We start from the raw sequence: 12,485 nt of genomic DNA, 5'->3' as shown, positions 1-12,485 counted from the left end.
TTTGTATTTATTTCGTATTCAACGTCTGACGTCGTCAGTAGTACATTCGGATATTTTTTAATAGAAATCACTGCAAGATGAAAAAAATCTGCAAAAAGACCAAAGCATCGGTATTGATAGTTAGAAAATCCCTAATTAATCTCTTGCGTCAGAATTTGAACAGCCTCGTGTGGTTTTTCTGGTTTAAATACAGTGACGCCATCAACCTTATAATCCGCATAAGGCAGATTATAGACTTTTTTAAAGCCCGTTTTTTCGCAGACTCTTGCCGAATAAAAGCTTGTACATAGCACTCTGACCACTTTTATTTCATTCTCTCGCATGTACTTCAATGTTTTTTCCATCAGCATCCCAGCCACGCCATAGCCACGATAGTTTGCGTTTACTGATAAAATTGCTACATCTAAATAGGTGGCAATATCTGGGTACAATTTAAATGTATTAAACTGTTCATCAATATAATCAAACAGCATGAGAATTTTCTTAAATTTTGGATCTTTACATCCGGCAGAATAGCTGTGAATTGGGTCATTTGGATTCTGAAATGAAAATAATTGATATTTATACTAATACAGTTGAAAATTATTATTTGAACTTACTGGCTTTTTTGCAATGGCATTCACGATCACACCAATTATTTCGCCATGTGCATTAACCGCTTTGAACGAACATTTGTCAACAAGCGCTTTTTGTGTGTATGAGTCTAATTCGGCGCTGACACCCAATTCGATATAGTGGTTTATTGGTTCATCCTACGTTGAACGAACGAAAACAGAATTTTTTATTCGTTGAAGCATTTGGAAAGTATGCATCTTTTTTCGGAACATTTACGCTTTAAGCAAGGTTACCTTATAAAAGAATGTCCGTAACATTTTGAATACATCATCGGTATCTTCTTCCAGAATGTCTTCAATTCGGATTTCTTCTCGCTGCTCACTCTTGATGTTGTTATCCTTCGAATATTGCGTTTCAGTTATCTTTGACATCTTCTTCGTTAGACAATTGATAATTGTACCTTGTGAATACGTGCAACACAAAAATTTATATTAAAATCGAAAAAATTTCTATTCTCAAACTCAATTATATATAAGTAAACAAAACGTGTGTAAATTATGAAATAACTCATTACACCTGCGAGTTGGTTTCTTAAAAAATGTAAGAATTTATCAACAAAATTCGAGCTGAAGTGAATTTACTCTTGATAGAATATTCATTTAGCTGAAAGAAGACATTTTTATTCGTAAATTGACAAGTGTTCTTTCTAATATTTGCGAATTTTAGGAAGAGTTCATTGGAGCAAAATGTTGAATATTCAACCTAATATTGTATCAATTTGGTCGAGAAACGTAGAGGTGCTTTATCTTTCACTACCATATTATGATTCTCTGTAAAAAAAAGCCGAAACTCTATTATCAAATCAGATTGAATCGGCGTTTGACATTATCATTTTGTTATAGAATTATACAAATGGCTGAATAACTTGTAAAATAGAACAAAGTAATTCAAGACTTTAAGTGGAAATTATTAAATTTAAATTATGTCTACACTTTTTATTATGTTTAATAGATAATAATGAATTCAGTATGTTTAAATGAAAAAATCGTCTTCGGAACACCCGTACATTCGGCGGTAGAAAAAAATATAATCTTCTTGATTTGCTTGGTAAAAGGTGTCTATTTTAATTCGTTTATAACATCTCTTACAGTCGACTCATTGTTGTTATCAGTTCAATGAGAGGAGAGATTACTTCAAATCAGGAGTGTTACTTTTTTAAAACTCCATTTTACCTAGTGTACACTACTGATTAAAAAAAGGTCCTCATTGTTTCGCCAAAAACCCTCAGGTAGGTAAAACCCCCCATACTACTCCCCACGCACACTTTTGCTATCAGTTATATACTTGAATCATTTCGTGGTCGTTATCACAGACTTTCCGGTTGTTGTAAATATTGAAATTTGTTTTTTTTTTAGAATAGGACGCATATACGGGATCATAATAAATGAATCACAGATACGCGTCGTTGTCAGTAATATTAATTTAATCGTAAGCATATCAACATTTTGTAGAACTTAATAAGATGAATTGCTAAAAAGCTATTGGTGCATCTAATTTAAACACTTTATTATAAAAGTTAGAGCTATTATTAAGTTTAGTTTCCTATTCGCTTACAATTTTCAAAACAAATCCCAATTTGTTTGATTCGTTTTTTGAAATTGTTCAGGTCTACTATAAAAAAAGTCAATCATTATTTTATAGTTAAAAATATTCCACTTACTTGTTTACAAAAAAAAACAGCTGTATAAAATAGCGTGTGTTCGAATGAAACTTTCGCAATAAACTAAATGAGATGTGTAATATGTGCGTATTGTTTAGTCGAAGTACTCGCACTGTTATATTACAACGGCCAACCGAGCCAGTTGCATTATAAAGCTCCCATTGGTGTGGCGAAATTCACATTTTTTTATCATATAGTTCGTATGACACTATGTTATCAAACATTTAGATATGATAAAACTTTGACACTCAATACAAGTCCATCAAATATGAAACCATCACTTCAGTCACGTCAACAGCGCTCAGCAAGTGTAAAAATAAGAATAAATTGAATAATTTGTTATGCAATAACAATAAAATCAAAGTCACTACCGCTCAATCCATCAACTCATTTCATTCTTTTTAGTATTTATTATTGTTTTTCTAGTTGACAATGCTCAAGTGCTGGCTAAATTTGGTATCATTATAATGCCATACAATAATTGAGCCGTATTTGTATTGTATTGAATTGTATTCTTTTTGCATGTCTGCCGTTCAGCTTTTTGCACTTGATAACAGATAATATTCCATTTATAGAGTACGTTGTACGTACTTGTTATATTGATTTAGAATCCACCGGGCGAAGGAAGTGAATCACTCCATAAAAAGCAATCAAATCAAATGAAATTATAATAACAATGTGTCGTTTTATGAAGAATTCGTTTATTACTAAAAAGGTAATTATGTTTAATGATATGAAGAAAATATTATTACCGTTCAAAAGCCAAATTTTCTCATATCACAAAAAAACTTGAAATTTAAGTGAAATGTCAAGGATGATTTTTATCACAAAAATTGATAAATTGTAAATTATTATTTTTACATTATGGAAAAATCTTTCGAGCCGATAATAGCTTCCGGCCAAGTTTTACAATCCAAAAAATTGTCAATTTTGCGTCACGCCTATATACAGCGAAATTTAGAAATCTTTAACTACTTTTGAAAACTATCATCCATTTTCTGAAAAATTACCGAAAAGTGAGCCCCAATTAAATACATTAACCTCGCTAAATTAAAATCCGAAGCTATTGACAAACATGAAATTATATTTTATTCACGATCTGAACTTTAATAAAATGCATAATCAAGTCTAGCATGCTCAACATTTGTTTGTACTTCGGAATATATTTTAAATAACTAATCACTCATTCAAACAAATGGTTGTGAGAATCGCAGTGACGACAGAATATGGATCACAATTGGATGACGGACGACGATCTTCAAAATAGCCAAAACCAACATCGGCCACACCTTTTGGGATGCGAACTGAAGCAGATCGATCGCCAACGCCTATAAAACAAATGAAGAGTACATTCAATAAAGAATGTCTGAAAAAATCCGGTCCTTTTTATAAAGTAAATGAGTACGTTTACCAGCACTAAATTGATGAATTGAGCTGCTCGCATTTTTACCAGTCAAACGACGTTCATTATCTTTTCCACCATTTGGATCATAGGCTTTGATATGTTTCTCATGGCATTTCGATAGTTTATCGATGGCATCATTGATGGTTGTAATTCCACCCTTTTCGCGCATGGTTTTGGTTGACACATTAATATGGGCTCCAGAACCAAACCATTGTGGTCCACTCACTGGCTTTGGATCAAACGTAACTACAATCTTTAAATACAATTTCCAATAAATTTAATAAAAAAACAATTATTTAAAATACACTCTTGATTATCTTACACCAAATTCCTCTGCTATTCTATGCAATAAGAAACGAGCAACCCATAGATCATCACCAATGACGATACTAGAAGATGGTCCAATCTGAAACTCCCATTGTGCCGGATGTCCTTCAGCATTTGTTCCACTCATTTTTATACCGGCATACAGACAGGCACGAGTATGAGCTTCAACAAAATCAATGAAATACTTAATAATTAAGCACTCTTCAATTATCTAGCTTAACAAAAAAAAACTACATACCTTCAACAACATCGCGGCCGTACGTTTTATTGGCACCGACACCACAATAGCCGAGAACTCGAGCGTCTGGATAACCAGTTTTCGGCCAACCAAGCGGATGCCCATCAAAATCTAAAAATGTATATTCTTGCTCAATGCCAAACCATGGCTCCTCAGCGGCACATTTATCTGCAATTTTGACACATTCATTGCGAGTATTGTTGAAGGTTGGTTTGCCATCGTCCAAATAGGTTTCACACCATACTAAAATGTGATTTGCACGACGGAACGGATCCTTGTATATTCTGACTGGATGCAAAAACCATTCAGAAACAGAGCCATCATCTTCAAGGTGTCCTGCCCACCAAATTGGAAGCTCTAAAAAATAATTGTAACATTTTCAATTATGATTAACACTGCCGAATACACATTCGATTTAGATGTCTTTAACACAAATTTGAAAACGTTTTATTCGTCTTAATTTCAATTTAAAAAATGGATTTCTTCATCGAAAGATTGATTTCTTACCTTTGACAGACTTTGGAACAAAGTCAAGAACTCGATCCTTAGAATGAATTGGTTGAATAATATCGGGATCAAGCCAAAGATAAGTTACCATTACTACATTTTCTGGAAATCCTAATGATAAATAACGATCTAACACGTTTTTGTTGATCAATGCGTTTGGTGATGTTTCCAATGTTTTCGACATCTGAAGTAAAAAGAAAAAGTATTAAATCACAACAATCAAATTCGTAACTTCTAGAAAGCAAAAGAAATATATGTCATGCGTTAATATAAAAAACTAAAAAATATCTACCTCTTCGTGTTATATTTTACGTGATTTTTCTCAAACTGATTTCAGACAAATTATATGCCATATTTATATAGTGTTATGTTCATTATCACAATATTATCTTTGTTTTTGAGTTCTTATCAATTCCCACCTGAATGCTATTAAATAAAAATTTCATGAATGATATCACAAACTGATAATATACGAACAAAATTATAATCTTTTTAAAGTAAACATTTCTTTAATATGACTATAAAATATGTATTGTCCACCGAAATTACTTGTGAAAATTTTAATGAATTTAAAGGAAAATACCAGAGTATCATGATTTGCTGCTGCTCAGCATATAGCTGAGAGCTGAGAAATGCTGAACTCGTGCGGCTAACGCATACAAAACGGATTCCCCTTTCGCTTCGTATATGCTGCCGTTGACGCTATTGCCGGTACAACGGTAACACACTATACCAGCGAACATACGAACTGAAAGGGGAATATGTATCGTGCATCTGTTTTGTATGCTTTAGACGTACACTTTCAGAATATATGAAAGACTGAGAGCAAAAACAGCACGTCGCATCTCATCTTTTGCTTTCACTTACGTAAGCAAAATAACGAGGGATGCGATGTGATGTTTTTCTCGCAGCTTCTCATATGTCGGTCGCAACACAATTTCAAACTCAACTGGTTACTAAGTTTTGAGTTTTGAATTGAACATCCAATCAACTGTTTATAACCGTTTAAACGGGGAGAATGCATGTGTGCGTGCATCCGTTTCTTATGCGTAAGCCGCACGAGTTCAGCATTTCTCAGCTCTCAGCTTTATGCTGAGCAGCAGCAAATCATGATACTCTGGAAAATACCCCGTCGAGATGAAGAAGGAGTGACGAAACCAAAATGTGGAGCAAAAAATGTCTGATTTCAATTTTGTGACGAAAATAGTTGATAGATAATTTTTCTGTGTACGGTGAATAAATACTTAATATATCGATGTCATTGACATGGAGAAAAGCCCTATACTGATGCCCTTTTACATAAATTTTAATCGATTATTAGAATAAGTACCCGTGTGGAAAAAAAGTGACTGACTGACTGGTTAGCTGAAATCGACTGAAATTGATGAAGTCGACTTTAGTCTTCTATGTATCTCATTTTAAACAGATGACTAATTTGGGACGGTTTTGTCTATATAGTCAACTGCGATTGAAGTTGAATTAAGTTATATTTTTCTCTGCTAGAATTGACTGAAAAATCAGACAAATTAACTTTTCAATGATTAACTTTTCGCTTATTCAAAAAAAAAAATTGAATTGGCATTTAAAAACGAAATGTTTATAATTTGTATTCATTCGGAATTGATTTATTTGTTTCTTCTAATATACAAAAAATGTGTAAAACAATCAAATACGCAGTTTTATGCGATCTAAATGCGAAAACTTAAAACGAACAATAATCACAATTCAGTGTGTTTTTCTTTGTCGCCGATCGATTCGGATTTGGTATCCGTTGAAACGGGTTCAATAACTTCATCTTCATGTTCTTGGTCTTGCGCTCTGCTCAGTAGGTTCTTGATTTCAGTATCATAGTCTTTCCATTCGGGTACAATTCGCTGAGCGGCAGTAAGTTTTGGTTCTATTACATAAATAAAAAATTGAATTTACGTTTATAAATGGTATACATTAAAAATGAGCAAAAACCCTTGGCTCACCTTTTGTTTGAGGATCATTACACAAATCGATAACCTTAGCATTCGAAAACTCCTTTTGACTGCACCATGTTTGGCACCATAACCACTCCTGTGGCAATGATTTTATGGCAACTTGATGAATCATGTTATTTGGTAAGTCTTGATCTAAGTTGGACAAACTGTTTGGATCTTGGCTTAAAGCCTATTATATCAAGAAGAAACAAATAATAATAATTAATTTCCGTATTTTAATCAAATTATCAAGATTTTACATTTTCTATTTTCCTTACCTGATATTGTCCACGTAATCGATCACCAGCGGCAATTTTTCGGAAACGTTTCAAATCGACGACGTAAAGTGCTGAAATGTGATATTTGCGACCCTGTAAATGATTACGCCAATATCCTTGTTTCCAGAATCGGAAACCATCCATGTCTTTACGTGAATCACAGAATGGCGTGTAAGCGTAAGGAGCACCTCCCAAATCCATTGCATTCAATTCGTTAATGTCACCTCGTACAATCTATCCAAAAAAAAATGAGCGTATTGTGTTTTTATGAAAAATAAATGATTAAAAACAATATATTTTCAACTCACTGCATCAGCATCAACGAAGATAATCTTTTTAACGTCCAATGGGAACAATACATCCAAAAACAAGATCTTATATCCCCAAATGATTCGTTGTTTTTCGGTTTGCTGATGTAACCATCTTGGCCATTTATATTGAACCAATGAATATTGGAATTTATATTCATTTGCCATGTGCGGAAGAGATTCAATGAATTGTGGCGATAGGAAGTTTTTCAAAAACCAAAATTTAACCGGACTCTTTGTGTGTTTCATCGTCGAAAGCATCATAATACGAAGCAGACGTTCATACAAGTGGCCCGAAGCCACTGAGAAAATATTGATTGTTTCTGGTTCATTAGCATCAGAATTAGTGCCAGAAAATGAACTTGTAATTGAATTCCAAATGCCTGCATTTGCATCATCGTCATCGGCAAGCAAATCAGCACGTTCTTTTCCTTTCTTCTTTGTCACACGCAGTTTTATTACATGAGATCTGAATGAACTAATAATGACCCGTGTTGCACCATCCTCGGTGTGAACGGTATTTGGGCCATCAGCACTGAAAGATTACCAAAGGAAATTGGATATTGTACAATATAGAGGAAACACTTTTTTTTAAAGAATTTACCTTGTGATGTCGTAAATGTCAGCACTTCTGCCTTGACGTAATCGTAAAATCCAAGCTCCCGGATTGGCTTTGAGTTGAAGATAACCCAAATTCGCCATTACAATTGTGTCCACAACGACTGGTTTGTAATCAGTACCAAGGGTAATTTGCAATCCACGTGGCGGCGATCCACTGGTAGAATCAAAGCAATGACCTTCCAACAGTAAATATTCGAGCTCGTATTCACTATGCACTGGACCATTAATATCGATCAATTTGATATTGTCCAAATCGTAAACAGACCGAACCACTTCGACCAGCCAATTTTCGGGAACCTAATGATTAAAACGGGGATTCATTTACGAATGATCATCGATTTTCCGTCATTCTCATAAGAATTTTATTTTACCTGCAGATTTTGCGTCAACAATGGGCTACTTGGTAATCCAACAAATTTTGCGTATGGACCGGCTGCGAATTTTCCATCAGACTGGAATTGAATCTCAGGTTCGATGACATAACGATAGAAACTGTAATTAAATTTGAAAATGAAATTAATTTTTTGCAAAACATTTGTAATGAAGTGTTTCAATAACATACTTCTTGACCGGCATATCACTGTGTTTTTCTACAGCACTGAGCACAACACGCATATTACAATTCACAACATTTCTTAATAGAATTAAAATTGGTGCCAATTTTTGTGCGCCACGCGATGCTATAAATATAAAATGAAAATATTCTATTGATATCGAGTTCATAAAATTGTGCGAAATAGTTTATTAACCTGGATCTAAAGCAGCAAATACTTCAATGTATGGCATATCATTTTGTTTTGGTGGCAGATTGACAACTGAATGAGCATCACGAATGTTTGTTGGAATTGTAACGCGAGTTCGTGTTTGCCGTGGCACCAACAAACCAACGAGTTTCAAAACTAAATCACTGTCTTCTGTGCTCATACTGTCTGATTCTTCAACATCATCGTATTTCTTTAATGCTTCGCGAATTTTGTCTCCATGCAAAAAGTTGTGCAACCGTTCGATCAGTGTAAAATCATCAACGGTAAATATTTCATTCTCATCCAATGGTCCAAGAATCTTTCCATTTGAAATGACCGCTGCTTGAGCTGCTTTCAATTGCAACACACGCTGTGCATAAACACGCAACATTTTCATGTGTAATTCGGATTCCGAAAGAATTTCATTCACTTCGGATGGAATTGTTTTTTCAGTTTCTGATTCCAACCATTCCAAAACAGTTGACGTTGCTTTTGGACCTGGCAGTGTATTCACCGCAGACCAAACCAAACGATTTAAGTTCGAACGATCAGCAACGGCAATACCTTCAGTATTTGGAATGAATGCGACACGAATACTGGACGTGGATTTCTACGAGAAATATGAAAATCAAATATTGCTCTCTGTGAAATTAAAACATTGTTGAAGTTAATTGTTATGTCATACCATATGCAGTAGAGCGTTCTTAAGCATTTCGGCGCCTTGTTTTGTTGTAACATCAGCCACAACCCAAATAGTAAGCAAACTCAGTTTTTTCCCTAATATACGCTCTTCTGAGTTCTTTGTTGTGAAGTATTTCAAATTATGCAATAAAGTTGCAGTCATATCACGAGCCGATAGTTGAGCCAGCAGCTTGATATTTTCCAAACTTTTATGCGGTTCACCAGAGAAATCCATGAATGATGTATCTTCTTTTGCCATTATCCTTTTGTTCAATCTGAATGCAGAAAAGAAATGATGAGAAAAAAAATCCGATGACTTATTGAATGTTTTGCACTTTCTTACCGAGGCATAACATTTGTTTGGGACATGATGTAATCGATAATATCCATATCATCAGTTAGCTGACCATTGAACACAGCCTTCTGGAATGGTACTGTTGCCATAAGAACTTCTGACAAAATGGCTTCTTCGAATTTTTGATCGTTTAAAAGTGTTTCTTCCAATGGCACACCATTCATGAGAGCTTGTGGCGATTTTTCAAAGCCTAACCGCTCAACAAATTCAAGAGCAAGCTGGCGACCATAATCATAGTCGGAATCTTCTCCGAGAACTTCATCCACTTGATCGCTATTCAATTCTTTTGATGATTTTTCAAATTGTTTACGAATCGAACTGAATGTGATATCTTCGTCAGGACTATGGTATGCAAAGAGCTAAAAGTACAAGAAAAAGGGAAAACATTTATGTTTGTTAAAATTAGAGAAGAAAATGCACAGTGCAATTACTTACATCGGTTAAAAATGAAAGTGCATTCAATGGTCGTTTATTTTGACTAATGTAATTCCATGCGCAAAACAATGAACGATAAATCTTTTCCGATTTTGAATTGGATTTTCTTGTATCAAATACAATACCAACACGAATTGGGGCAGAATGTGCGACAAAACTTTCCACTAATTTTGTGATTTCACGTGCATTTGGTGTTATTGGATCGATAATAAGCACCAAATTGAAGATATTCTTACGAATGCTGCGCACCATGCCTGGGAATGATGGTCGTAATAAATCGTAAACTGTCGAGGGCCATGTACGGTACTTTGAATCGGTTTCGATGTTATTAACCCATAAAACGGCTGAGTCTCGTATATCGACGGCAAATTCAATATTTTCTGGCTGTGCGAGATCTAAAGCAAGCAAATCTGAAGCGACTGAACCTCCGAGCTCTGAACAAATCAATGACAAAAGTCAAAAATTGTATTTAGTTACGGCATCATATCGATAAATTATGTTTGAACTTACTCAATTTATGTAAACCGCACAAAACTCGTAGTTCACCGCGCAGAGTTTCAACCAAATTACCAACGTCAAGTGTTTCTGCATCGAAATACAATCCATTTATGTAGAGTGATGCATCGGGTGGTTGAAAATTTAGTTCTTTGGCAAGCACATCGGTATTGTGTTTCATTTCCTTTTTGAAATCTTCCGACACCCGAACATGAAGCAGTGATTTAGCTTGAGACGGAAAATTTTGCGCAGTGAATTGTAAGATTTGAAGAGCTTCTTCGCCTTGAATTTGCGCTACACGTTCAGCAGCTTGTAAACCCAAGTCCGAAAATTCCCATGCTTTTAACGGTGCAATCTCATCACTTTTTTCCAACAGCGAACTACGTAGACGATCCAACGAATGTGCCAAAGCTGGATAACGTTCTCTGGTGGAAGTGAATATACATTGTTAATTCAAAGAATTCATTTCAATAATACAAACAAGTATACTCACTTTAATATCTTAAAATCAAATCCTTCAACTTCATTGTCGACATCATTTGCATCGTCCATGGTGTTTGAATCATCCGATCGCGGAGAATCATCCTGACTTTTATATTCGGTTGACTTTAGATAAAGCTCGACACCGTAGCCAGATAATCGAACACGGGATGATCCAGATTTCTGAAGTTAATTTAGCTCTTTATTAAAATTGAATCTTATTTATTTTTTTTGTTTTACCACTTCACTTACTCTCACAAAATGCCGAGATACATATTTTACCAATCCAGTTTCAGCTTGTTTACTTAAGTACTCGTGGAACGTTTTGAAATCTTGTGAACCAATTTCACTGTAAAGAATGGCAGTTATTGTATTATTTTCGCTACCCGGATAGATGTGATCGAAACTGTAAATATCGTCTTTTTGTTCTTGGTTATTTGCATTTTTCACTTTTTCAATTCCCTTTTTAAGTTCATCAAGGCTGCAAGCGACACGTGTACCAATTGTGATGAATGTGTCAGTTTTACAGTCACCTTGTTCGAGTATTTCTCTAGCGACTTGAAAATGGGCTTGAACGCGCGGTGACATTGTATGCATGGAGAGCACCAATTTCAACAAAGACGCTTGAATCGGGCCAATCAATTTTTCCGCGGCTGATAAAGCCGATTTGTAAACCTTTGCATCGGTATCTATGAATAAATTGGTCACATGAATACCGGTTTCTTTTTAAATCTATTTAAATGTCATTCATACCCAGTTCATAAAGTGGTTGCGGTAGTTTATTCAACGAATTTACATATTCCCAATAAAGATTTGGACTTTCATCGAACAAAAATTCCGAGATCTCAAGACAGATTGGCGTTGTTTCCCATTTTGCATTAAGTAAAGTTGTAATGGGATGACTTTTACTCGCAAGCGATTGTACAGTGAATAAAATACAACAAAAAATGCTCCACACAAGTTTCATTGCGAATATTGACTAAGTTTTGTCTCCTTCTGCAGTCGGCAAAAAAATCAAATCAAATTAACATGTTTTAATTGATGAAATATATTTTCGTTGGAGAAGTATCAGTTTTTTTCCTTTCTTACCAGTATTTATATATACAATTTTCCACTATTTCTCAATTAACAATTGACTAAAAACTAAAATTTTAACAACAAGAATGTGTCCAATACCACATTTTTGTCGTTTTTAATAGATAAAATCAAAACTGAAAACACTCTACACGTTATTTGTTTGTTCAAGTTTTTTTTCAGCTTGCTTACATGTAGTTTACCACTTGTATATGTTTTTTTTTAATTTGCGGTGTCATTTATCATTGGTGTTGGGTGATACTTTGTTTGTATTGCCATATTGTACTGTCAAACTGCAT

The 12,485-nt window shown here is 34.6% G+C and overlaps 2 protein-coding genes and 1 long non-coding RNA gene across 5 annotated transcripts; 1 reads left to right on the top strand and 2 right to left on the bottom strand.

Annotated features, from left to right (window-relative positions):
- Positions 1 to 6: 6 nt before the first annotated feature.
- Positions 7 to 2,503, bottom strand: LOC116342447 (dopamine N-acetyltransferase-like). Its single transcript, XM_031770060.1, has 4 exons — positions 2,276 to 2,503; positions 849 to 1,015; positions 600 to 752; positions 7 to 539 (listed from the first exon to the last, which is right to left on the bottom strand). Exons 2-4 carry the CDS (start codon positions 984 to 986, stop codon positions 132 to 134), a joined length of 699 nt encoding a protein of 232 aa, XP_031625920.1. The 5' UTR covers positions 987 to 1,015; positions 2,276 to 2,503; the 3' UTR covers positions 7 to 131.
- LOC116342448 lies at positions 1,255 to 5,086 on the top strand. Of its 3 annotated transcripts, XR_004201248.1 has the most exons (6): positions 1,398 to 1,497; positions 1,567 to 1,629; positions 1,706 to 1,843; positions 1,971 to 3,922; positions 4,034 to 4,162; positions 4,223 to 5,086. It is a non-coding gene; the product is annotated as an uncharacterized LOC116342448 (long non-coding RNA). The 3 variants fall into 3 exon arrangements; XR_004201247.1 differs by having other exon boundaries at positions 1,971 to 4,162; XR_004201249.1 differs by lacking the exons at positions 1,398 to 1,497; positions 1,567 to 1,629 and adding an exon at positions 1,255 to 1,352 and having other exon boundaries at positions 1,971 to 4,162.
- A 1,262-nt stretch (positions 5,087 to 6,348) lies between these two features.
- LOC116342443 (UDP-glucose:glycoprotein glucosyltransferase) lies at positions 6,349 to 12,414 on the bottom strand. Its single transcript, XM_031770054.1, has 16 exons — positions 12,202 to 12,414; positions 11,866 to 12,108; positions 11,365 to 11,801; positions 11,126 to 11,295; positions 10,648 to 11,057; positions 10,138 to 10,571; positions 9,691 to 10,061; positions 9,352 to 9,622; positions 8,673 to 9,276; positions 8,486 to 8,603; positions 8,295 to 8,415; positions 7,907 to 8,220; positions 7,303 to 7,837; positions 6,995 to 7,228; positions 6,726 to 6,906; positions 6,349 to 6,649 (listed from the first exon to the last, which is right to left on the bottom strand). The coding sequence occupies exons 2-16, from the start codon at positions 12,077 to 12,079 to the stop codon at positions 6,471 to 6,473; spliced, it is 4,593 nt and encodes a 1,530-aa protein (XP_031625914.1). The 5' UTR covers positions 12,080 to 12,108; positions 12,202 to 12,414; the 3' UTR covers positions 6,349 to 6,470.
- Positions 12,415 to 12,485: the final 71 nt, after the last annotated feature.

Source organism: Contarinia nasturtii, unplaced genomic scaffold (genome assembly GCF_009176525.2).
Source record: "Contarinia nasturtii isolate CC-2019 unplaced genomic scaffold, AAFC_CNas_1.1 Cnas_scaffold_864, whole genome shotgun sequence".
NCBI lineage: Eukaryota > Metazoa > Arthropoda > Insecta > Diptera > Cecidomyiidae > Contarinia > Contarinia nasturtii.
Note: the sequence above shows the minus strand (reverse complement) of the source record. Positions and strands in the feature narration are given on the sequence as shown.

What these genes read in the sequence shown, in the direction of transcription:
- LOC116342447 (XM_031770060.1), bottom strand. Translation starts at nt 986, where the DNA reads ATGTCAAAGATAACTGAAACGCAATATTCGAAGGATAACAACATCAAG. An exon ending in TACGGACATTCTTTTATAAG is followed by an intron (nt 753 to 848) that starts GTAACCTTGCTT and finishes CGTTCAACGTAG; the next exon opens with GATGAACCAATAAACCACTA. An exon ending in ATGCCATTGCAAAAAAGCCA is followed by an intron (nt 540 to 599) that starts GTAAGTTCAAAT and finishes TTTTCATTTCAG; the next exon opens with AATCCAAATGACCCAATTCA.
- LOC116342443 (XM_031770054.1), bottom strand. Translation starts at nt 12,079, where the DNA reads ATGAAACTTGTGTGGAGCATTTTTTGTTGTATTTTATTCACTGTACAA. An exon ending in TATCTCGGCATTTTGTGAGA is followed by an intron (nt 11,296 to 11,364) that starts GTAAGTGAAGTG and finishes AATTAACTTCAG; the next exon opens with AAATCTGGATCATCCCGTGT. An exon ending in TTTGATTTTAAGATATTAAA is followed by an intron (nt 11,058 to 11,125) that starts GTGAGTATACTT and finishes CACTTCCACCAG; the next exon opens with AGAACGTTATCCAGCTTTGG.